This window comes from Sturnus vulgaris, chromosome 5 (genome assembly GCF_052056855.1).
Source record: "Sturnus vulgaris isolate bStuVul1 chromosome 5, bStuVul1.hap1, whole genome shotgun sequence".
NCBI lineage: Eukaryota > Metazoa > Chordata > Aves > Passeriformes > Sturnidae > Sturnus > Sturnus vulgaris.
In genome coordinates this window covers 47,170,987-47,195,627 of record NC_142247.1, presented here as the reverse complement: position 1 = coordinate 47,195,627, position 24,641 = coordinate 47,170,987, and the positions used below count along the sequence as shown (strand labels likewise).

Below are 24,641 nucleotides of genomic sequence, written 5' to 3'. Positions count from 1 at the left end.
TGCTCTGAAAGGTCAGACAAGACTTAAAACTAATCTCCAGCTAGTGCCTCATGTTCCCAGGGAACATGTCCCACTGTCTTGTAAATCAGGCAGTCCCCAGCCAAACAGATGGACTCCAGGATGAACACCTAGGAGGCAAGATGTTGGCATCAAAGGTTGAGATGAAAATCAAAATGGCTGGGATTACAGAGATGACTGCTCTTTTGAGGCTGGGCTTCTTATTCAAGGGATGTAATTTGACTATCCAACTTAAATTTTTAAATTGGTTTCAGACAATAACCTTCTGTACTAAGACAGTGTTAGGTGATCTGGATTGGGGTCAGAGTGGAAAAAGATTGCACTGGGAGGGCAAGAGGAAGCAATGTAATAAAATTACAGAGAACAAAACATGAAGACGGAAAAGGGAACAGGAATCCTGTTACCCTGATCCCCTAGCAGGAAGAGCATAGTACCTGATGAAAGATGAACTGCAAAGGACACTTACTGCTGAAATGCAGTATGAACATGAGCAACTGTAACACCAATGCAACATGATTATAAGAATTAAATATAAACACAAGCAAGAATCTCGGCATGAGTACAGTTAATTGTGCCACCGCTCTCTGAGCACCAGGTCCTGAAAGCACTCAAGCTCAAATTCAGCCACTGAGTAGCTGAACCTTGAACCTTCCCAATTGCAGATGATCCCACAATTCACTTGTTTGTCCCAAAGAGTCAGGTTTTGGCAGCATCAGAGCTAGCTGTCCAGGACAAGATCTCTGGGAATTTCCACTACACAAATTATACAGCCACTATCTTTGGAAATTCACTGTAAATAGTGTGCATCTATGCTTAATCACTCCTGGACATACCTGACATCAATGGAGCCTTCTGTCTCCAGAATGTCTCCTGCCTGTTTTTAACCTCCTCAGAGCTGACCTCCCTGCAGCTCAAAGTCTGAAGCTGTGTCTTGGTTTGACTTTTGGCTTTGACCCATGAATGACAGACACATACCTTGTTCATCACAAGGCAGCAGTGTTAATCATTCTGCTTTTTCAATTTTTTTTTTCAGAAAGCTCTTCTCTGACAAAAGTAAAGCTTCAGAGCAGCTGGCAGAAAAGTGGGTTGTACAACCTGAGCCACACCTGAGCCCTTCTGCATTTCCAGCCTTACAGCCGGGAACCTTGGAGAAGCGTGGCTATCAGCACTGTGAACCACTGTGCTTGAGTCCTGGCAGGCATGGTCTCACTCCGCCTGCAAAGCTGGTGGCCAGCTCTCATCCTCCACAGTCTCCAAGGGCTGAACCAGGTTCCAGCTCTTCAGGCAGAGGAGGCCATCCCCACTGCAGCTGGAGGCACCGCAGACCAAGGGCATGCCAGGGTCACTTACGCCCTTTTGACAACTTGCCCCATGCTTCAAATTTCAGATATTCCTGCACTTCTGGATGATCTTCTTCCCATTTTCCCAGCCCCAGCTTTGCGGAAAGGGCTGTGCACCACTGCTTGCTGGGCTGGAATCCATGCTTCTAAGGCTGACATTGAACGTGACTGTCAGACATCAGGGCCAGCCTCGATGTGTGCCATGCACAGCAGCCCAAGAGAGCAGCATTTTGAGTGGCCTCCCGCCCACCTTTCCTTGTTTCCCGCAGACGATGTGGGGATTGTCCCACACAGGCATGCCGGCACTCATGCCCTCGAGAACAAGCTACATCCGCAGGGGAACACCGGGCGGACAAGGGCGGTGGAAGCAAGACCTGCTGTGCTGAGGGTGCAACTCTCCCCTTGGGTGCTGCCGCGCTCTGGCCCCCTGGGTCCGGGCCCACAGCGGGCTGCACACCGATGCAGCCGTGCCCTGCCTCCGGAGACACTGGGGAGGCACATGGGGTCCCCAAAGGCCACTTGTCCCATCCGGCTTCGCCCTCCCCGGGCAGCTTGGCGCTGACGGCAGCACGGGACTTTAACTTTCCCCGCCGGATCAAGGGCCTCTGTAACCATACCGCGACCTCACACCCCTGTTCCCCGAGAACATCCGGCCACCATGTGCTCGATGGAGGCGGCGGGGCGGGGATCTCCCTCCTCCCACCCCGGCCCCAGCCCGAGCCCCCCAAGCCTGAGGTGCCCCCGGCTGTGGGGCGGCCGGCAAGCGGGCGCTACACCCACGGGTCCAGCTCGGGGCGGTGAACGGCTGCCGGCAGGGCGGACAAGGCGAACGAAGACCGGAGGCGGGCGTGCAGGCAGGAAGGGAGGAGACAGCTGCGGGAGGGCGGGGAGAAGTTTATTCCCGGAGACACCTCTCCAGGGCGCGGCAGGGGAGCCGCCCCGAGCCAGCGACTGCTCGCTCCGCGAGGTTGGGACATGCGCCGCGGCGCTGCCGCCTGGTGTTAGTCACGGCGGGGCGCCTGCTCCGAGTTCCCACCCAGGCGAGCGCGGCGGCAGCAGTAACCAGTGTCTCTGGCGTACGGACCGAGCGCGGCCGCCTGCCTCCCGCCCACCTCTCTCTCCCTGCTTCCCTTCCCCTCTCCGGGGTGCGTGACGAGAGATAACAATGGTGGGGCGCAGCCGCCGGGCCCCCGCCCTCGCCTAGTGGAAGCGAGTGCCCCGCGGCCGCTGCTCCGCTACCCCGCCCTGCGGCATCCCCGGGCCGTGGACCGCGTTGCTGCCGGCGGCGGTGCCGGGAGGTGATGGTGCCTGCGCCGGGGTTAGTCTGATCGCCGCTCCCCGCCTCCGGTGCCGGCGGCGCTGACGCGGGGCCAGCGCCCGCCGCCTACCCGGCCGCCGCGCTCTCTCGGGCTTGCGGTCGCCTGACACAACTTGGGAGCTCCTCCAGAAAAGCAAAAATAATTAGTGATAATAATTTAGAACAAGGCGGAGAAGTGGAAGAAGCGGGTGGATAATGTCAACCCCGAGCAGATTCAAAAAGGACAAAGAGATAATAGCGGAGTATGAAAGTCAAGTGAAAGGTAAGCGCGGGGAGGCAGCGGGAAAGCCGCCGCGGGGGCCGGGTGTCCTGCCGGCGGGGCGGCCGGTCCCAGTTGCCCGAACTTCGGGGCTGGAGGGAGCGGCGAGAGGGCGGCGGAGGCTTTTCCCCCCCCAGCGCTCCGAGCGGCGCCGGTGGGTCCGAGGGGCCGCAGCCGGAGCCGGACGGCAGTTGCAGCGGCTCTTCCGCAGCCCGGCCCCGGTCGAGCACCTTCCCTTCCTCCACCGGGGGCGGGGGGGAGTGAAGGGGAAAGGGAGTGAAAAAGAAAAAAGCTTTTCAATTGCTGAGGCGAGAGACAATGCTAAGCCATACCCTTTTTTTGAGACACATGGCTGCTGTCTCCCACCCTTCCCTCAGGGCTGTAGTTTCTGTGCTGGGCTGTAGAAGATGGCTAATAAAGAATTACCCTTGACTGCTGAATGAGCCCATTCAGCCATCCCAGGAAGTATTTCAGCCTCGCACCGCCCGGCTGTATCACATTCAACTATTGTGCCAAGGACAGCGCTGGCAGATTCTGGCTTGAGCCACCGGCGCTTCCAGACTCTCGGGTTTCCTCGCCTAGTGTTTCCCCTCTGCCAGTGTCTTAGGTGGAACAGAGATTGGGAAAGTAGCGACATGGCAGTGGGGCGTGGGTCTCTTGGTGTGCATCCTTCTGAGTGCTCTTGGGGAAAATACTGCATAATATAAAAATTATAACAAATCCAGGGATGGATGCGAACCTGAAACACAGCATTCAAAAAGCTGTGCAACACCTGAACTCTGATTTTTAAAATTATGCTGGTGTGCTCTTTGCATAGGTAGGGTGTTGGTGTTCTCTCCTTGATGCTGTCCATAGTCTGCGATGTGCAGATACGGAGCGTGTCATCATGCAGGTCCATGGGCTTCAGGAGCAGCCTTCCTGCTCCATGGAGGCAAGGGCTGGGGACCTGCTTCTGGAACAGGGTGGGAGGGACCACTCCTCAGCTGTTGAAAGATTTATTGACTTTGTGTCCTTGCACAATATATTTTTCGTCTCATTGATCCTATGACATCAATTTTTCAAGGTAATGCTTGTAGTTTTGTTGGGGTTTTTCTTCGTAGAAGTAAAGAGGTAGTTTTTGAGGTTTTTTATTCCTAAGCTTAACTATTTATGAAAAATGCTTGTCACTGTTCAAAGTCTTCTTGTGTCCAGGAAAGGATCTATGCTACCTTCCAGACAGGTGGGCAGTGAGGGGTCTGAGCTGGCAGGTAGGCCACGCTTCAAGTGTCTGCCTGACATGGGCAGGGCCAGGACAGTTCTCACATGGCTGATGTATTCACTGCCATTGAGTCCCTGAAGGGTTGGCACTTTTGCCTCTCTGTGGACATGGTGCAGATTTGTCTTGGTCGCTGAGCATAAAAAATGTTTGAGATCTTAGGCTCATTGCGCAGTGTGCAGACTGTTCTTTGCTTTCTCCTAAAGGCTCAGCCTTTATTTTCTGCTGCTAGTTGCTATATATGCCAGTCTTTTCTTTTGAATAATGAAGAAAAAATGCTATACCCTTCAGCTACATTTATTGTATCATTTCAAAAGACACCAAAGATTAAGGCCTAAAGTACTGTTGATAACCTGGCTCTCCTTTGGTATCATGGTCCCCCATCACAATTGCAGAGAGAGGTGGCATTTGTAGGTACAGCTAAGTAGGAATTTTAACTTGCTTTGCTTCTTTGTGGTGGTCTGGGGTGTGTGCAGTCTGGTCCCACCCAACTGTCTTGCCGGAATTGTTGATTAGCAGCTGTTTGAAAAGGTATGCTAGGCTGGTAATCGTAGTCAGAGATGCTTTTTCTTTAACCAGCATCACTACAATTGTATTTCAGATGACAAGAACTGTCTGTGCTAAGATATAATTCTATTTGACACCAGCTCAGTGATACTATAAAAAAAGCAGTGATACCACCGTGTCATACCTTGAAAATATTTTTGATATTGAGGGTTCAAGGCCTAAAGTACCAGCCCTCATTGGCCAGCAAGGTAGCTTTAAGGGAATGTAAGTTTAGGACTGAAGTCAGATCCCTATGTACTGCTTGGAATTTCTTAGGTTAGGAGAAAGGGTGTGACCAAATAGCTTTTGCTGCCTGTGATTTCTGGTGTTTGCAATGGCTAGGTGATTTCTCACTGCTTGTGTGTTTAGTTGCTGAAGGATGTGGACAACTGGGCAGCCGACTGGCCATTTGAGGTCCTCTGGACAGGCATGTGCACAGGAGTGCAACAGCACGTCTCGTCCATACCTTGTTGTGACATTGCATTGAGCCTGGCTTGCTGAGCATCAGCACTAGTGCTTCATCAGAAGCCGTGCCACTGACGTGTGCATTTGTAAATCCTGCCCTAAGATGTCTGAATACTAATACTGAAGGAAGAGGTGCTTGAACTGTACATGCCCTGTAGGGTATGTATATGGTGCCATATTTGGAAATGAGGATTTGATAGTGCCATTCTTCACATAGCTTTTCTGCTCTTAGCTCCTCAAATAGGAAGCAGTAACAGATGTTAATTGTCGTGTCGGGTTCCTGAGTGGTGTAAACTAACATCTTCTCCTTGGATTTTTAGCAGTATCACTAGATTGGCTATTACTTTAGTAGAGATCATACAGGAACAGCAGGAAGTCCATAAATGTTACCTGTTTGTCAAGCTGAAGTAAACAAGGTCCTTTTCTCTTGTTGGGCAGAGCATTTTATTGCACCTTTTTTTGCAACTTCCTTGTTCTTCAGTCTATCTTCTGTCAAGAACTACCTCAATTGAATCAATGTGTGTTTACTTCCCTGCACGTTGTATAGAAAGCAGAATAATATTTGTTAAGGATATTTTAATACTGAAGTTAGATCTGTCTAGCTGGGTACCTATACCTGTTGTTTTGGGGGTTGTAAGAATATCATGATGGTGTGGGTACCTTATTTTGTAGACATAAAGATGCCTGGAAAATAACATAGCTAATAGAATATTCCTGATCATCCACAGTGTCAGTTGTATCTGTGTTTTTGTGAAGAATGTCGTAATTGTATTTGCACTTTGAAGTCTTTAGAGGTAATTTTACCAACCTTGCAGCTGGGGTGGAGGATACAACTAGAGCTAGAAAGTGGAAGGAACACTTTTTAGATGAGCAACAGACTGGTGGTATACTTATGAGCCAACTTTCTGCTGTATGACCCTATTAGATTTATAAACAGCATGCCTTGAGGCTCAGTTGTCTATAGTAGTCTGTCTTTTTGTGTTTTGAGGACCAGCTGCTCCTTGGTACTGCTGATAATGTCAAGTAGTGTCTATTGATAAAGTTACTGAACAATTCACAGTAGTGAAGAAATACTAGAGCATCCTCTGATGTCTATGGTTGTGTCTTGAGTATGGTAAAGGGTATGCTGGTGAGATCTTGAGTCCCTGGCTCCCTTTGGAAATTTATCCTTCTGAAAAATAAATCTCTCAGTAGCAAGAAGATTAGGGATATACTGCTCTGGAGCTTTTCGATCATTCATGGTTAACTGGCATGTGTGCCTTCTTAGGACTTGTGACTGGCCTTCCATGCACAGGAGAAATGTGCTTGACTAGGTAGGCATTGTATTGACTAATTATCGGGCCTGTCTCTTCAGAGAGATTCTCTGTTATGGTGTGAACTGTTGAGAATCATTGGAGTTTAAGTCTCAGCCTTCTTACACAGCTGCCTCTCCAGCTGAAATGGGCTGAGGGAAGAGCTGCTTAGATCCCTCCTTTTTCCACCTTCATTTTTCATTTGAAAATGACCTAGTGGAAATGCAAGTCCCAAAGCAGTTTGTGGAGGAAGACACTTCCCCAAGATTAATATTTGCATGGCCTTCTTCAGAACAAAGCACTCCTATTTTTCATCAGAAAGAACTAGGTAGCAGTCTGTATTACATTGCCTAACTAATTTTTGTGGAAAATGAAAATTCTGAATTGTGAAACTGAATTTCAACTTCACATTAAAACATTTTCTCTCTGAGAAAAGGCTGAGTTCTGAAGTACAAATTGGGCTGTTGTTTTAGTAAACTGATAGCTAGTTTGAATAGCTAGTTGTAATGAAACGTTTGGTACCTTGGATGATGCCAGAATTCTTGAGGTTTATTTAAAAAAACATCTGATAAATAGATGCCAGTTTTCAAAGTTCAAGTTTATCAAGTGTGGTTTAGCAGAAATTTTTCTAGTCAAAGAACTTGACTACATACAGGACTTTGTCTGATACAGAAAGGATATTGTTCTCCATGCTGTTTTCCAGTTGGAGTTACGTTGTGTAATGAAGTTCCTTTTCTTTTCCCCCATCATTTTCTCCCAGCTCTCTGGTCCTTCCTTTCAGAGTACAAACTCAATTGTCCGGGTAAATGTTAATGAGTTTGTAGTTGACTGTGTAGCTGAAAGCAGTATCTGCAGATTCAGACAGTTCAGTCATGTTTTTTGCTTGGTTTTGGGTTTGGTTGGTTTTGGGTTTTATCTTGTTCTGTTGTTTTGGGGCGCTTTTTTGTGTTAACTAACATATTCAGTACTCTTACTCTTCCACAGCTTTCTTGGAATGAAAACTAAGGAACTTGATTCATTACTGTGCTGTGTACCAAAGCATTTAGGGCATGAGGGAGCCCTACAGAATGCCTGCTTCCCAAAGGTCATGACTGAAGAACTTCAGCGGTTTTGGCTTCTTAGTCTTTCTATATCATTAAAGAAAAAAACCCCACCTTCATGCCTTGTTGAAAATATGACCAAGAGTCAGGAAAGTACACTTTTTTTTTCATGGTTTGACCACACTGTAGCTGCTGTGTTCCTGCACCACAGTGAAGCTGCATTTATTATTTTACTTGAATTTAAAGGTGAATAAAGTCTTGATTACTATCGCACACATGCAAAGGTAGGTAGTGAATTGATGGTCTGAACAGTGTTTCTTTCTGGCAGTATGGCAATCATAATGCATATTTAATGCATATGCCTTGAAGTTAGTCTCTAACATGCTGTTTTAACTTGCCTCTGACTCTGAAGCAATTTGGAAACTTTTTATGATCACTTCTTTAGGGCTTTTATTTTCCTTTCCAAGAATACTTTCTGTGCAGTTTTGCTGTTGCAGAGCAATGCTCTAAATCATGCTAAGGTCATTTAATTTCCTGCCATTATCTTTTATTGGTCACTTTTTCTATGGAGTTCTAGTTACTAATAAAACTAAACGTAGCTTTGAAGTGGCTGCAGTAAGACAGAATGGGATCTGAATTTCTTTCCATTTTCTGCTTCAGACTTAGCTTGTGTTAGGTTTTGCCTTTTGTGGAAACTGGTCTCCTTGTCACTCAGAGGTGATGGATGGTAGTGCTGAAAAAAAGTGGGTCAGTGCTGTTGAGATTGGATAAGAAATCCCCTCCTGACCATTACACAGCCTGCTAGAAATCACTGACCATGACTTGACAGTGCAGCATGTCTGATCTCTGCTTTGGACAGGGATAGACATGGGAGAGAGGACAAATGGAGGAGGGCAGGTGTCAATGCAAGTTTCTGTGGTATTTGTTCTTCTCTTTACCTTTTTTTTTTTTTTCCCCAACCCTTCCTACATCTACCTGTCATGCTATCCCACGTCTAATCTTTCTGGTCTCCCTAGTGGCAATCGCTGCTACCTTAGCTTGTATTAATCCCTATTAGAGTCTAATCTACTCTTACTGCTCGGCTTTCACAGGGCAAGATAGGCTTTGGAGTGTGGGGGTTTGTTTGTGTGTGAGTGATTAGGCTAAGTGTGTAGCAGGGCTGCCTGTACTCGGGGTGCTGCCACCTCTGCTTCCTGCAGAGTTTAGTCTTATGACAGTATTTCCTCTGTGAGTGGCTTCTCCCACCTTGCCATATATGGACCGGACCCGACCTTTCCAGGGATCTGCCCCGTGCTCTCTGCTGTGATCTGTCTGGGCTGATGTGATCGAGTGCTTGCCATCTCTGAGGCAAGGCTGGCTGACCTTGCACCGTGCTGGTCAGTCTGGGAGCTGCAAGTCATGAATGGCATCTTGTTCCCAAAGTTATTTCCATCTTTTCTTTCCCCACTTTTTGTCTCTTGAGCACTGTGCCACACACAGTGAGGTTCAAGAGATTGTGGGGTTATATGTGTAGGTACATACATATGTGCACGTGGAAGAAGAGCAACAGCTGAAAATTGGAGGCGGTGGTTGAAGGTGTAATGACTGGCATCACTGCTTGTGTACAAATACCAGAGATGAGCCTGGTGGGCTGTGCAGTAGCAGATACTTGGGATGAAGCACAGAGGGCCATTGCTGAGAGCATGGATCCATCTCTTGGGTAAGAGACAGAGCTGTCTGCACAGGAAAACTGCTTGCTGTGTATCTTTTACATTACCAAGGCTCTATCTGACACCAAAACTAAAGGAGTTGGTTATCACTGCTTTTTCCTTTGTTTCCGAGACTTAAACAACTGCAGGTTGTTCTGGCAGTTTGTGTGGTGGCTTGGTCCTGTGGGAGTGCTCTAAGACAAACAATTCACTTTGATCTTTTGTAATGGAGCCATAATCCTGAGGCACTACTTCCTCCAGAATCTACTGTTCTCTGCAGCTTGTGGAAGTCATCTTCTAGTAGACATTGAAGTGTGTCACAAGTGAGTTACAGCCACCTAGTAGACTAAAGATGTTTTTACCTATGCTGCGCCTACTAATCCGTCTTGTCCAGGCAAAGTACTCATATTCTCAAGCTATTTTCAGTTAATTTCAGTTTTGTAACTGATCAAGGAAGATCTCTTTAAGAACTCTTTTCCTCTCATTTTTTCGCCTCTGTCACTATTTCTCAGGTGTATATACCTGTGTGAATTTCAAGGTGTGGTATTCAGTCTTGCATTGTACAACCCACTCGAAACCTGAATTTTACCCAGAGGTGACTGATAAATCCTGAGATTGAGATATAATGTCATTATGAAAAATGAAGAGCATTTTGGAAATAACCTGGAGCAAATCTGTTGTTATGTTTCCAAAATCTTGTATGTAGGCATGGCCATGACTTCATGTTATTTTCCTGTCTTCTCTGGAAGGTGTAAATTCTTGGTTTAGTTCATAGTTGGCACAATAAAATAATCCCATCTTTAGACGCATGTTAATGAGGTAGGTGTTGCAGGTAGGAAGGGAAAACCCACTAAAAGCCCTGAGAAAATATTGTGGAGAAAGTGTATGCTTTACGATTTGACTCTTTAATAATCATATCTGTGAAATAAATTAAAAATGGCCTGTGTTATTTACTCCAGACTCTATCCAGTGCAGGACAGTGCTGTTGATCTGTCTTTAATGAAGTCTCTCCTAAGGTATGTAGGCTCTTTATCTGTGTTTACCTTGATCAGAACATATGAGGGGTTGCTTTTAATTAAGATGGTGAGAAGGGAAAATTACTTTTTCTTTGTCTATTTTTCTACTTCAGTAGAAGTGTGATCATGGATTCATCAGTTTGAATATTCCTGTTAACTTTGTTATGTTATCTATTATTGACCAATAAAACATGCTTTAGTTTCAGTTGCAGCCTCCTGAGACTTTCCTTTATAGATGCAAAAGTGACAAACAGACAAGGGAGCTGTATTAGCATATTAACCAAAACATTCTCAAAATAGACTAGACCTCAGTGGTTTTTTTATTGTAAAACAGAAGTTACAAAAAGTATAATTAGAACACTTATGGTGCAGTATTTCTTGTTAGCTATATAGGGAATAAAAAGCAAATGCAGCTGGCTTACCGGATGATGACTTCCAGGAAGTAATGATTGTAACCCTTTACATAATTAGCTGTTGTGGGAAACAAAACTGACTAGAGATTCATGTAAAGTATCCAGACTCCTTAACTGACTCAGTCATCTGAATTACTCTGCATGTAAAATCTGCTAGCAGTTTTTTGATGCTGTCTTTTGTGGGGAGTCTTTGAGATGCTGCTTGTTTCCTCCAGGGTGTCACAAACGGAGTGGTGCACACTTTTGGCTTTGCTCTGTGTGTAAAACTAAATAAGGAGACAGGCTGATCCCCTTTCACTTTGCAGTGTACATTCTTTCATACAGGAAAAGAAAGCAGTCTACTGTTTTAGCCAGTTCCTGAAAATCAGAGGAATCTGTTCATGTTTACAAAGTACAGAGGCTAATAAGATTCAGTGATAGCTCTTGCATGACTGTTCTTTCGACAACCTGTCTTTTTTCAAACCTTGCTGTTCTTTACTTTCCCCTTCTGATTCTTTTTTAAGCAGAGAGAGGATAAACAATTTAAAGCATCAGGTCAGAGGGAAGATAAAATAAGTGTTTATTCAGTACCAATATGAGTAGGCATCTCAACTGAAACTTTCTAACTCAAAAATTAAGGTACTATTTTACATAATAATGGAGAAATTGAAATGATTACAAGTGATTTAATTTAATTTTTAAAATATAGATCAGTATGATCTGTTATGCTGCTTGTTCTACTAAAACCAAGAAAAACCACCCCAGAAAGGCTTTTCCCTTTTGTCATACACTTCAATACTGGTCTCTATGACTAATTGCTGTGATTAGGTTGCTAGGCATAAAGTTACTTTTATTTCTTTGAGAGTATTTATGTAGGCATTCAAAATACATGCTAAAAAGAAAAAAGTTCTTAACCCTTATCATAGGATTCTTACTACACCAAGGTTGCTATAAGTGCTTAGACACAGTACAGCAAGCTCTACCTCTTGCAAATCACTGATTTAACGATGAGTAGAAATAAAAGTGTATAAGCTATTGTCCATAGGTGCCTCGTGTATTTTGCAAATTGATGTCTTAATTCTTGGCTTAAATAATACTAGTTCCTTGAGGAACCAGCTCTGTAGCAGAAAGCTAGCTTTTGTGTGTGTTGTGCATGTAGATAACTTGTATGTTTAAGAACTTGATGACTATGCCGTGCTTGCTGCCTCGCAGACTGCTTGAGGTTTGTTTGTATTATGTACCTTTTTCTGGGGTTGTCTTCATTTGTACCTTCCTAATTTCCAAGTAACAGTGCATAAAATTAGTGATATTCTTAACGTAATGACAGAAAATAGAATCAAAGGGTTAATCTGGTCAGATACTTTAGCATTAAAATCACAACTGTGTGCAGAGTGGGACAAGGTTCCCCTGTGCAGAAGAGATGAGAGAGCCCAGTGCAGATAGCAGGTCCCCACTTGCTAGGTGCTCCTCTCCTCCCAGGGTGCTGTGGAGGAGCCTGGTGGCAACAAGCACCTTTGTGCACGCCCAGCCTCACTTCTTCCCCAGCAGCCTGCAATGAGCAGTCTATGTGCATCTGCAGTTGAGCTCATCAGATTATTGTGGACTGCATTGTAATCCTTTAATTGCCAGCCACTTCTGATGCCATGATATTGTAGTTGTGGGTCAAATCTTGTGCTTCTTAAACAAAATTCCTATTTTACCTCTGGGATGGTGCAATGGACTGTGCCTTGTGAACTTATTGTGTGACCTTAATGAGAAAAAAACCTCACCATTCTTACAGTAAGATTTTCTTCCTTATATCTAATCTAAAGTTACTTTGTTTCGGTTCAAAGCCATTACCCCTTCTATGACTATAAGCCTTTGTAGAAATTCCAGCTCTCTTGTTCCTTTTAGGTACTGGAAGACTGCTCTGAGGTCTCCCCTGAGCCTTCTCTTCTCCAGGCTGAACAGCACCAACTCTCAGGCTGTCCTCATAAGAGAGGTGCTCCAGACCTCTGATCATATTTGTAGCCCTGCTCTGGACTTGCTCCAGCAGGTCCCCACCCTTCTTATGTTGATCACCCCAGAATGGGATGCACCCTTACAGGTGGGGTTTCACTGGTGCAGAGTAGAGGGGAAGCATCATCTCCCTTGGCCCACTGGCCATGTTCCTTTTGATGCAGTCCAGGATATGTTTGGTGTTCTAGGCTGCAAACGCACATTGCCAAATCATGTTGAGCTTCTTGTCAGTCCTTCTCAGGGCTGCTCTCAATGCATTTTCTGCTTAGCCTGTATTTGTCCTTGGGATTATCCTGACCTACATGCAGGACCTCACATTTGGCCTTTTTGAACTTCATGAGGTTTGCAGGGACACATATTTCAAGTCAATCTAGGTACCTCTAGGTGCCACTTCCTTCCAGTGTGTCAACTACACCACACAGCTTGATGTCATTCACAAACTTGCTGAGAGTGCCTTCAATCCCATTGTCTGTGTCACCAATAAAAGAAAAAAAAGGCTTGTCAAAAAGCCCTGGTCCCAGTCAAACTCCTGAGGAACACCACTCAACACCGTTGGCTTCCCTTTGGACATTGAGCCGTTGACCACAATTCTGAGTGAGATTATCTGGCCAATTCCTTACTGATCAAGTGGTCCATCTGTCAAATCCATGTGGCTCCAGGTTAGAGACAAGGATGTTGTGTGGGATAGTGTCAAGTACTTTGCACAAGTCAAGGTGACTTTGCACAAGTCAAGGTGCGTGACATGTTGCTCTTTACTTATCCACTAGTGCTGTAACCCGCATTACAGAAGACCATCAGGCACTTATTAAGTTATGTTCACCAGTTGCAGTGTTTTCCACCTGCCTTAGCATAACTTCCAGGAGGATCTACTGTATGGTCTGGCTAAGCACTGGGGAGAGACTCACATCTCTGGGAAACCTTTCTGGACAACCATAATGTTGAGCAAGAAAAACCCTCTTCTGCATATCAAAAGGGAAAAATCAATGAAAATAAGAGCCGAAGTGTAATTCCTCCAATACATATTCCCTGACAAACAAACTAGTGGGTTGCTGGTGAGAGGGTATGGGTGTTCAGAGGGACTGTTCAATGAGATTGCAAGCACATGCTTTGATGGTGGCTTGCTTGGCAGTTCAGTATAGCTCTGTATTGTTCCCTGGTGGTTCCAAGATGACCTCTGTAATTGTGGGGAGTGGGCTGGGGTCTCTGCTCAGTCCTAAGAGGACAGACTTTCAGGCTACAGTAGCAGTTTTCAGTCTTCCATGAGGGCTCAAAGAGGCTTAGGGTTTAAAATATCCCATGGGATTAAATTAATAAAAGAACTCTAGCTCTTGTGTTTGCCTTTCAGATGCCACGTTTAGTTCCGCTTTGGTTGCTACCTCACTTCTGAGGTGTTGGCATATTTGTGTGACTGCACATACTGGTCTCCATGTTTATTCTGTTAGTATAGTTTGAAATGCAACATCTCTAATATTTATAGACCAGAAACTGCCTTGCCTCCAGTTGGCAGAGACAAAGTGCCAGCCTCATCCATGCTGATGTCATCTATGCTGAGTTGCCACCAGAGCAGACCTAAAAATGTTGCTTTTCCTGCTGAGCCGTGTGAGAATATGTATGAAATTGAGGCATCAGGAATCTGATCAGTGCATCCTTCCTAGGGATCAGAACATTTGCATGAGGAGTTCAGTGTTCCTTATTTTGTTATCTTTATCTTACTCAGAATTGAGTTTTGAGTGTAGATCTCCCACATTGCAAATGATTGCTCTGAGAACTAAGGAACTGAGTATTCTTGGACAAGTCTCCCTGGTTTCTTGTTTGTTGAGGCTCTCAAGCTCTTTCCCAGACTTAATGAATATTTAATTATTTACAGGCTGATTATGAATCCATTGCCTGGTAGTTAGAGCAGGCACCAGAGAGATAGGGTTCTCTATGAATTCCAGCAAGAGTGTGTTCTGCTCTGCTTTTTTAAAGAAATGGAAAAGGAGGAGGACTGTAGGATTGAGGTAATTATGTGACCATTCTAAATTGAGAATACTTTATTAATCTGGATGGGGGAGTGTTCAGAGGATCCCTTATTTATTTATCACAGTATACAGGAAAAAACACAGCTTTGTAATGATTTTTAATCTTAAAGCCCTTTCAGGATTTGCATCAATTTTTGGCAGACTGTCTCCATTTTTGCAAATAATCTGTGAAAGAAATGTTTGCTCAGTTATTTGAAAGGTTCACAGATGAATGTCTGTTTGCTTGAATCTTTGCTTCCGTGACTCTTCCTGCAGCACTCCCTCTATACAGCGTAGTCAGTCCTCTGCCCCATGGCAATTCTGGTCCCCAAGTGCCTGAGCTGCAGATTCACAAACAGCTTCTTTTTTTGCAGCCACCAGAAACTTATTCAGCAAATATTCCTGACTTACTTAATATCTGTGAAGAATAGGGTTTGGGTTTTTTGTTTTATGTGGGGTTTTGGGGGTTTTTTGAGGGCAGAAAAATTACTTCAGCTGATGTTTAAGGAGGAAAGAAGGGCAATTGTCTGCAAATATTACCAAGGCAAACATGCAGTTTTTAGTCAAATAACAGTGAACGTTTTGGGGTTTAGTGACTAGAGGTGAATGATTACTGTGTGTTAGTATAGCCGTAAGGAGGAAAAATGAAGAACTCTTTATCAGTCATGACAGCTGATCAGCTTATTTTCTTTGCAGGACTGTTTTGTAGAGCAGCAGACAGTCCTTCAAGAAGCCAAGCTACTTGTTAACTGATTTGGGGCTTTACTTTGATATATTAATGGGGTTGTTCTTTACTTCTACTGCTGCAGCTATATGCAGTGAGGTCAGGTTGTTTGAACAGCTGTATGCGAAGTTCCATAGCTGAGAATCAGGCAAGAAGATGAAAATGTCTAAATTCTTTAACACTTAATTTAGAAGTGGATTTAAGATGACCCTTCAGGTTTGCTTCTGAACTTGTGGACTGGCGTGCTTTATATTGGAAAGGACAATTTGTTCTTACTTCTGTTCTGCACTCCATTCAATTATCTGATAATTTATATAACTACTCATGTGATGAATAGGTTTTTTTTTAAATTGTAATTGACTGTTGGGTTAAATTAATAGCCAATGCATTATGAATCAGTAGCAGTTCCTACTGAATAAGAGTATGCTTATAAGTGTATTGAAGATGCTGTAAATAACGAGATAGTATATATGTGAAGACTTAATAGGAATTTTAGGTACACTATTTACATATAATCTGTTGGTTTTTTAATTGTAATATTGGACTTGGAAAGCAAGTTTACTGTTTACGTTATATGGCTTTGTTTTTGCTTAGCATTGTTTGTGTTAGGATATTTGAAAATAAATTTAATTTAATTGCTTTTTTTACTTCCATCTCTGAAATCACTTTTTTTCTCAGTTTGTAAAATATCAGTAGTGTGGGAGATCATGGGATTAGCTATGATCACTGAAAACTCCATCTTACTCGTAGGTCTGTAGCAAAATGCTCTGGTAAAGAGCTTCTTAGGCTACAACTTAAACCGTGTGTAGTGCAGTGGGGATTCAGACCTGTTACTAGGATCATACAGGCCATTATTTCTATTACAATGTGTTTATAACCTTGGAATTACCCCTTTGAATCTCATCTGAGGACTCTGTAATTTTGGGAAGGCATACCTCTTGTACAGTTCTTGTGCAAATAAACCCGACTTAGTGGAAAATAAAAAGCTTTTGGTCACTCCTGTGTCAGGACCAAGACTCTGCTCTAACTTAAGCAAAAGGACTTAATTTATAGTGATGAGACATCTTAATTCCAGGTGAGTGAATGGACTGACAAGAGTCTCCTGAAGTGAAGTGTACTTGTACTTGAATCAAAAATGGAGTATCAAGTTCCTTGTTCACAACAGTAAATGAGTATTGATGAAACTGGTGTTTTGCTTTGGTAATTTGTTTTTCCTATAATGGGTATGATTTTTGCCTTAAATTCTTTTTAAATTAAATTCTGGTATTTAGGTGGTTTCCTAAGCAATGATGTGAGTTTTGCTGAAGCAGAGCTGCATGTGGATGGGGTGGAGCTGGTGCTGGTAGATGCTGAGGAAACTTCTCAGTTGTGTAAAGACATGTCAGTGCTCTCTAATGTGCCTTAGCTACAGGAAAAGCTTGAGACCCATTGCAGTAAAATTTCAGTCAGTTAATGGAATAGGCCTTGAATGCATTCAGTGCACTGAATAGTTCCTAACTACTGTAGAGTTGGAGGGATGAATGAAGCGGTACTGCTTTTACAAGCAGAATAGTTGAGATGTGTCCTGTTAGGACAGCCTTGCTTACTTCACACACATCAATTTGTTGACCTCACTAGAGCTCTTAACCTTCCTAGGGCTACTAATCTCCATAATATCTGAAGGATTTGGCTTAATTTTGGCATGGGAATGTGCCAAACAAATTAATCCAACTATGAGTCATCATTTTTGCAGTAGAACATTCAGACCTAATCCCACAGTCAAACGTGTCTGGCTGATACTTTCCTGAGAACTTGCAGGATCTGATCCATGCTTTTGGAATCCTGACTTCTTAAGTGTAGGAGAGACTGTTCTGAAACAAAGGAAATGTAATGCAGAATATACTGAAGCAAAGCAAGAATTGTCACTTGAATCAGATGCAATTCATAACATAAAATTAGCGTAGGTTGTAGACAGGATAATACATACATTACAGAATGTTTCAGTAGTACTCAAGATGCCTTGTGAAAACTGTAGAGGTATAGTTTTCAGTTTACTGACTGTTGCTTCCCTTTTTGCAAATAGCTTAACTAAAACATGGCCCAATAAAGTAAAGTCACTTCTAAAATTTATTGGAGGAAGTGAATTGTGGAGGTAATAGAGAATGATGTGACTGTCACTTTCATGTCTGCACTGTAAAATGCAAAAGCACAAATGTAGTAACAACAAGGCTCTTTTTGATGTTCTAATCTTTTAAACCTTTGAAATGGTGGTGTGCTTGAAAGGGCTTCTAAATCCATTGGTTAGTCTGTGCTGTCCAGTATTGTGTTCAAAATCATAGCAGATAAAGGAAGAGTGATCAGAAAGCTTAATGCAGTCAGAGCGCCACGACCTGTTATGTAAAACAACGTTTGGCAGGGCCTTCCCAGCTGCTGTAAATGAATGTTAACAGCATTTTATCATCTGCTGTCACTGTCTTTATTACATAATCTGAATATTTATGACCCTATTAATATGTTTAGCCTTGAAATTGCAATATTGAAAGAATGAAGGTTCCATAGAATAATGAACAAGAATTATTTTATTTTTTGCCTCGTGAACAAAAGTTGTGTTAATATTAAAAAGCTTTGACTTCATATTTTAAATAAGTTTACTTAATTGCTTTACAGGTATATATTATTTATTCCCTAAATGTGATGTATTTCTCTAAACATTGTCATAAGGATAGTATGTTGGTGACAGAATTGCGTTGCTGAACGTGATTCGTCTGTGTGTATATAAAATACAGAGGTCTAACCAGAAAGTGATGACTTTTGTTACTTGTAACGCAAGTCCTTCAATCAGTTGTGATGATACTCTGTAGCCTTGAACAAACGTGGTCAAACTAGACCAGATCAAGGCTATTAGAATCACCTCCACCAGAGAGCTGCTCTAGGTAGGATTCTGGTGCAAGCTGTGGGCCTAGTTATTACTACAAGGGTTTTGTGTGGGTGGGGTTTTTTTGTTGGTTGGTTGGGGTTTTTTTTTTTGTAAGCAAAATCTTGCTTTCTGCACTTCCTCACAAACATGCATGCCCTCCCTCTGTTGTGAGCTATACTGTTGTCTTATGATCTGAAATGTATATCATGCAATTAGGGTTTGTGTGTACCACATTATGTATCTGGGGATTGGTTGCAGATGCTGTCCCACTACCAAATGTACACTTTCATGTACCCTGATTTTACTTGGAATTACATCTAGGATAGTAATATGCTTGGTCAGAAGATGAACAAGGAGCTGTAATCCATTTCTGTTGGGAACCTCTTGGGTTATATTATGTCCCCAAACAGAACTGAACATCACCATTTCAGTAGTCATGTGCAAACTTCTAACAAAATGGTGTGTTCAGCAAGTGGCTCTCACTGATGGAGTTTACAAGTGATATTGTGGTTCTTTACCATCCTACAGGCTAAATAGCTCAGTTAGCTGCAGGCTCATATTTGCAGCTTGTCTACAAAAATCCAAAGTGAAAAATGAAATTTTGCATCTGAGTGAAATTAAGTTCTTGGTCATCTTGCATCTTTGAGTGCAAAATCTATAGCCTGTCTGGAAGCTGCTGTCCTAAATGTCTTCCTACTGATTGCTAAGGCTAGAGTTTGAGAGGTGCAGGTGTTTTTTGAGGTAGGTCCCTTTTGTTTCTAAAGGTCTCATGGGTATAGTGCAAATCCTGTGGTGTTTTGTGACACTGTACCTAATGAGTGACTCTGACTTGTAATGGTCTGTACTTCCACCCTCTCCATAGTTCAAACCTCATGAACTGGTACAGGAGGCAACAGCACATGACTGTAAGTGTACAAATTCTTAAAAGTTCAAAGATCAGTGATTACAGGGTGTGGAGTGTGGAGTCAGGAAGTAAGTTTAGCTTAACACATATTTTTAAACAGTATTTTATCCCCAAGCAAGGTTCTTATAGTTACTGCAGAACTCCAAATGGACTCTCTTCCCTTGTGGGGATTAGATTTAAATATGTATTGTTCTTCTGGGCAATAGTATTGGGCAGTCAAGTAAGGTTCATAATAGAACGAGGAAACTTTTAATTAGGACAGGAGTTTCAATTGCATTATTTTTTGCTTTGTAAGAAAAACTTGCGTTAAATCAGATAAATGAAACAATGGAGAGGTGAAGGAAGTTTGGAAGAAGCTTATCTGTTGACAAAGTTAAGTGCGGAGTTTACAATAAACGTAGTTTTTATTTGGGAAATTCTTAAAATGTAATTTGCCTTCTCCCAATTCCAGAGCTTCCAAGTCAAGATACTTTGAGATGTTTTTCAGCTTGTTCAGTGGTTTGGGGGTTTCTTGCTGTCTTTGATTTTTCATCCAGGAGATACCTCTATTGCAATGCAAATTTAATTGCGATGTTTACATGGTTAGGTTGGTACATGCATTGTAATTGCATTCTTCCCTTACTCAACTTTGTACTTACTTTGTGTGTCCTAAATACAATGCAGTATTTCCTTTAAAAATAAAGAATGATAATGAGTCTTTCCTGGTGTCTTCTGGGCTGTACATTGCTTTGTGTTGTTCAGGTCTTGAAGTCAGTAACCTTCTCTACAGCCTCAGCAAGTTGCCAGGGTGCAATAAATTATAAAACTGGCACTTTTAAGGAATAATACCTAATAGCTTCAATGGTTTCTTAATTTGTTTCTGACATTAACTCTGGCAAGAAAACCCAAACTAGTCTCCTCTTTCCATCAGACACTGGTAAGAGGAAGCCTAGCAAGTTTGAAGCTGGCTTTCTTTTGCACTGACTTATTTAATGTTTACTGGCATATTATGTGCGATGAGACAATGGAATAATCTGTCTGTTTTTTAAAGGAAAAGCTCAAAAAGATGGTGGTGGTGAATCTGGTCATCTGTCTTATGCCTGTCCTCTGCAGTTTAAATGCTAAATCCAACAATGACAAAAGACTGCCGTTTTCTGGGAAATGATTGATTCTACTCCTTGTTTGGGTAGAAGAGCTCTCAGACATGGCTCAAGGTAGTCCAGTTCCCTATTTACCTGTCTCTTTGGGTATTTTACAGTCTTCTGCTCAGTCCTATCAGGAGAACACTTTGCAGAGCAAAATCCTTGTCCCTTTTAAGGACCTAACCAAATTTGCTAAATTCTGAAGAAGGCAGTTGTTGACTTCATTGGACTTTGGGAAAGGAAGGCCCTTTATGTTAAATAACTGATGTGATCGTCTTTGCTCAAAATTTTATTTTGTGGAATGTTCAAGAAAAATGTTCAGAAGAACTTAAGTGCAGAACAGCATCTCAGTTGTGTAGGTGTGAAGAATATTTCTTAGTAGCAGTATACTTGAAACTTACTGAAGCCTACTGTCCTTACCTTTGTCTTGTATCCCATATGAGTAATTTTTTTGCCAAATAAAGCTATTGTACTCCCTCTCCTTGGAACAACCTCAACTGGCACATGGGATTCTTTACCAGGAAGGAGAGACAGGGACATTGTGTTGGATTTATAGAACGTGCTACTAAAGGTTGCCTGACTTCATCATGACTGGTTCTTGTTTGTCACAAGGATCAGTACAGTAACTAATACAGATGCAGGTATTAATAACCTGAGAGTGGAAATTCAAAAAGGTCTTTTTTCCCCTCTGAATATCAAATAGTGTCTGTTACCTCTTGTTCTTTCAATGGGCATTGCTGAGAAGAGTCTGACTCCCATCATCTCTCTTCCTTCCCCTTGTCTCCCATTAAATATTTTTACTCATTGTTAAGATCCACCTTGAACCTTTTCTTCTTCAGTGCTTTAATCATTTTTGTGGTCCTTTGCTGAACTCACTCTAGTATTCCCATTAGACTGGAGAGCCCAGAATTGGACACAGCAGTGCCGATGATTTGCCAATTTTAAATAAAGGCTAAAAATCTTCCTGTACCTGCTGGCAATGCCTTCCTAGTGCAACCTAGGAGGCTGCTGGCTTTCTTTGCAACAAGGACGCATTGTGGACTCATGTATAACTTGGTGTTCATCAAGACTTTTTTTGTCAAGCTGGTTCCCAGCCTGTACTGTGTAGTGATGCCTGCAGGTGCAGAACTTTGAACTTCCTTTTGGTAAATGTTACAAGGTTCACATCTGTCCATTTCTCCCACCTATTGAGGTCCCTTTGAATTGAAGTTGATTCAACCGTATGCTATATCAACTTGTTCTTCTCAGTTTTGTGTTATATGTAGGCTTGCTGAAGATGTCCTCTGACCAATCATATAGGTCATTAATGAAGATGCTAAAAGAGTAGTGGCCCTAGTATCAACCCCTGGGATATGCCACTATTGACTGGCTGCCAGCTGGACTTCATGTTTCTGGCTGTAAATCTTTGAGATTGACAGTTCAGTCAGCTTTCAGTCCACCCCAGTGTTTGTTCATCTAGCTCATACTTTTATCAGTTTTTCCATGAGTATATCATAGGGAAACAGTGCTGAAAATCAAAACAGGCAAAAATCAGGATAGGCAATATTCTGTGTTCTTCTCTCTGCCAGGGTGTCTTGGTTTGAAAGACAGGTATTTGCTAAAAGAGACAGGGCCCTCTTTTTGAAAGGGAGAGTATAAACCCTCCTCCCTTCACTTTAATTTTCAAAGGGGCTCTCAGGCAAAGATATGGGGGATAGGAATAACAGTTCTTTACTTATATATATAAAGGCAAACAAAACACAACAACAATAATTGCGAGATCAACAGCAACAGAGCAGAAAACCCAGTAAACAGTTTTCCCGGTTGTGGACACCTTTCCTCTGTGGTGCAGTTACCGCTCTGGTGCTGCCTGCCTGCTCTCGTTGAGCAGGGAGGAGATGCGGTGATCCCACGTGGCTGGAGGGGCGCTGCGGTGAATGGCGTCTGTGTCCCAGATGGGAAGAGTGGAGGGGAGACGCTGCTCACGGATCCCAATGCTCCAAAAAGATGTCTGAAGTCGGCAGGAGATGCAGGAGAGAGCGTCCCAGCGGGGAGATTGTGGGATCCCACAGCCAAGGAAGGCAGCTCCCCTGCGTCGGGATGGCAGAGCGGAGTTTCTAGCGACCGTCCTTCTCCGAGCCAGACGAGCGAGAGAGCAGGCTGCTGCCCACCTCTCCTTTTCTGGTGTCTCACCTCTCCTCAACCCCTGCGAGAGAAACTGTTACCTTAGCTATCTGAGCTAGGGTGTAGCCACAAATCCTTAGCATAACAATGGGAAAAATTCCACAGAAAGAAAAGGGAAAAATTCAACCCCCAACACAGGGGAATCATCTAATTGTCGAAGGTTATCAGATTATTCAATCCTGATTTTCTTTCATAATTGCATACTGATTCTTTGAAATCACTTTCTTGTCCTTAACATGTTTGGAAAGTATTTCCAGAATTACTTTCTCTTTTACTTTCGCTGGGGTCCTGGTGAAATTGGCTGAATTTTAGTTCCTGGGTCTTTCTTCTTTTGTCTCTTGAGTATAAGAGTTACCTTTGCTTTTTTTCTTGTCCTGAGGGACCTCTTCAGTAGTTATGACTTTGTGAAGATTCCAGAATTGCCTTGTAATGGCTCTCAGCCTTACATGGATATGTTCCATCAGGTTTGTAGGACTTAGGTTTGTCCAATTTGTGTAAGTGTTTGCTAGATGAATTTACTTGTACCAAAGGTAAGTCATGCTTGCTCCTGACTTTCCCATAGGTTTAAGGAATCTGAGAATGCCAAAGCCATATCTTGCCACTCAGGTCCAAAGCGAAGGTGCCATTGAACATCTCTGCATTTTCTCTGTCCTTCATCACCATGTTCTCTGCTCCATTCAACAGTGGTCCCACATTTTCCCCTCATCTTCCTTTTGTTGTTGATATACTTGCAGGAGCCCTTCTTGTTGTCCTTCATGTCCCTAGCCAGATGCAATATCAGACAGGCTTTGGCTTTCCTAATTTTCTCCTTACACTCTTGAATAGTGTCTTTGTGTTCTTCCTGGCTATCCCTGGGGCCTCCTCTCATATACCTCCTTCTTATGTTTGAGTTTTGCATATGTCAAGAGTTCCTTGTTCATCTGTTTAGCCTTCCTGCCACTCTTGTTTAATGTTCTGCTCACTAGGGCAGACCATTCTTGAACTTGGAGGAGGTGATCCTTGGAAACCAACCAGTTGTCCTGCTGTTAGCAAGTCCCTGAACAGACCAGAATCTGCTCTCCTGAGGTCCAGGGCTGTTGTCCTGCTATTTATTTTGTTCCTTCCTTGTGCCATCCTGAATTCCATCATCTCATGGTCATTGCAGCCATGACTGCTCCAGCTTTCACATTCCTGGCCATTTTTTTTCTCATTTGTAAGTATGAGATCGATCTTCCCTTTTTGGCTCCTTAATCACCCATGTCAGGAGGCTATTATCAGGGTACTCCAGAGACCTCCTGGATTGCTTGTGCTTGCCCGTCTAGCAGTTGCCTGGATGGTTAAATTCTACCGTGACGACTGCAGTCTGCAAGTTCGAGGCTTCTTCCAGGTGTGGAGAAAGCCTCTGTGTTCTACTTCCTCATGGTTGAGTGGTCTATAGTGCACACCCATCACAGTGCTGTCCATGTTGCTCTGCACACTAGTACTGAGCTGTAAGGTCCCACCTGACTTGTTGCCCATCCCAAGATAGAGCTTCATGCATTCCCATCCCTTTCTCATGTAAAAGGAAACTCACTCTCCTCCCTGTCCTGGCCTGTCATTTCCCAAAGGACCTATATCTGTTCATTGTAGTCCAGTTGTGTGAGCCATCCTGTTACATCTCTGTGATTCTGATGAGATTTGTAGCCTTGCAACTGTAGTCAAACTTCTTAATTCCTCTGTTCACCACCCTACAAATGTTAGTGTACAGGTGTGTCAGAAGAAGTATCCCAGTCATGCTGATTTCACAGAGTAGGTAAGAGCTTCCTTGATACCATTCCTGTAGGTACTTTCTTATTTCTCCCTCTTTTGCTGATAAAGGTCTCTCTTCTCCACAATTAGGCTGACCTTTGTTTGTCATCCTGGTCTACTGTTTTCTCACTGTATTGTAGTTTTCTTCCCCCCTCATAATTTCAGTTTAAAAGCTCTCCTTGCCACATTGGACAGAGATCCTTTTTCCACTGTTTTATGTGAGATTTGGATACAGGGATTCTTGTTATGTGGTGGTGGCATTTTGACAGAATCATAGAATGCTTTGGATTGAAAAGGACCTTCAATGATCATCTGGTTTTAATCCCCCTGCCGTGGGCAGAGACACTTTCCACAAGACCTGGTTGCTCAGAGCCACATCCCACCTGGCTTTGAACACTTTCAGGGATGGGGCAGCCACAGCTTCTCTGAGCTACCTGTT

The 24,641-nt window shown here is 43.2% G+C and overlaps 1 protein-coding gene across 2 annotated transcripts in view; it reads left to right on the top strand.

The window, feature by feature from the left end:
* The first annotated feature begins 2,727 nt into the window (after positions 1–2,727).
* The window catches only part of SRGAP1 (SLIT-ROBO Rho GTPase activating protein 1), a 145,369-nt gene continuing 123,455 nt past the window's right edge, over positions 2,728–24,641 (top strand). For both annotated transcript variants that reach the window (XM_014888581.2, XM_014888580.2), the window contains exon 1: positions 2,728–2,938. In XM_014888581.2, coding sequence (XP_014744067.1) covers positions 2,872–2,938 — 67 coding nt within the window. In that variant the 5' untranslated portion in view covers positions 2,728–2,871. The remainder of the gene's footprint in view (positions 2,939–24,641) is intronic.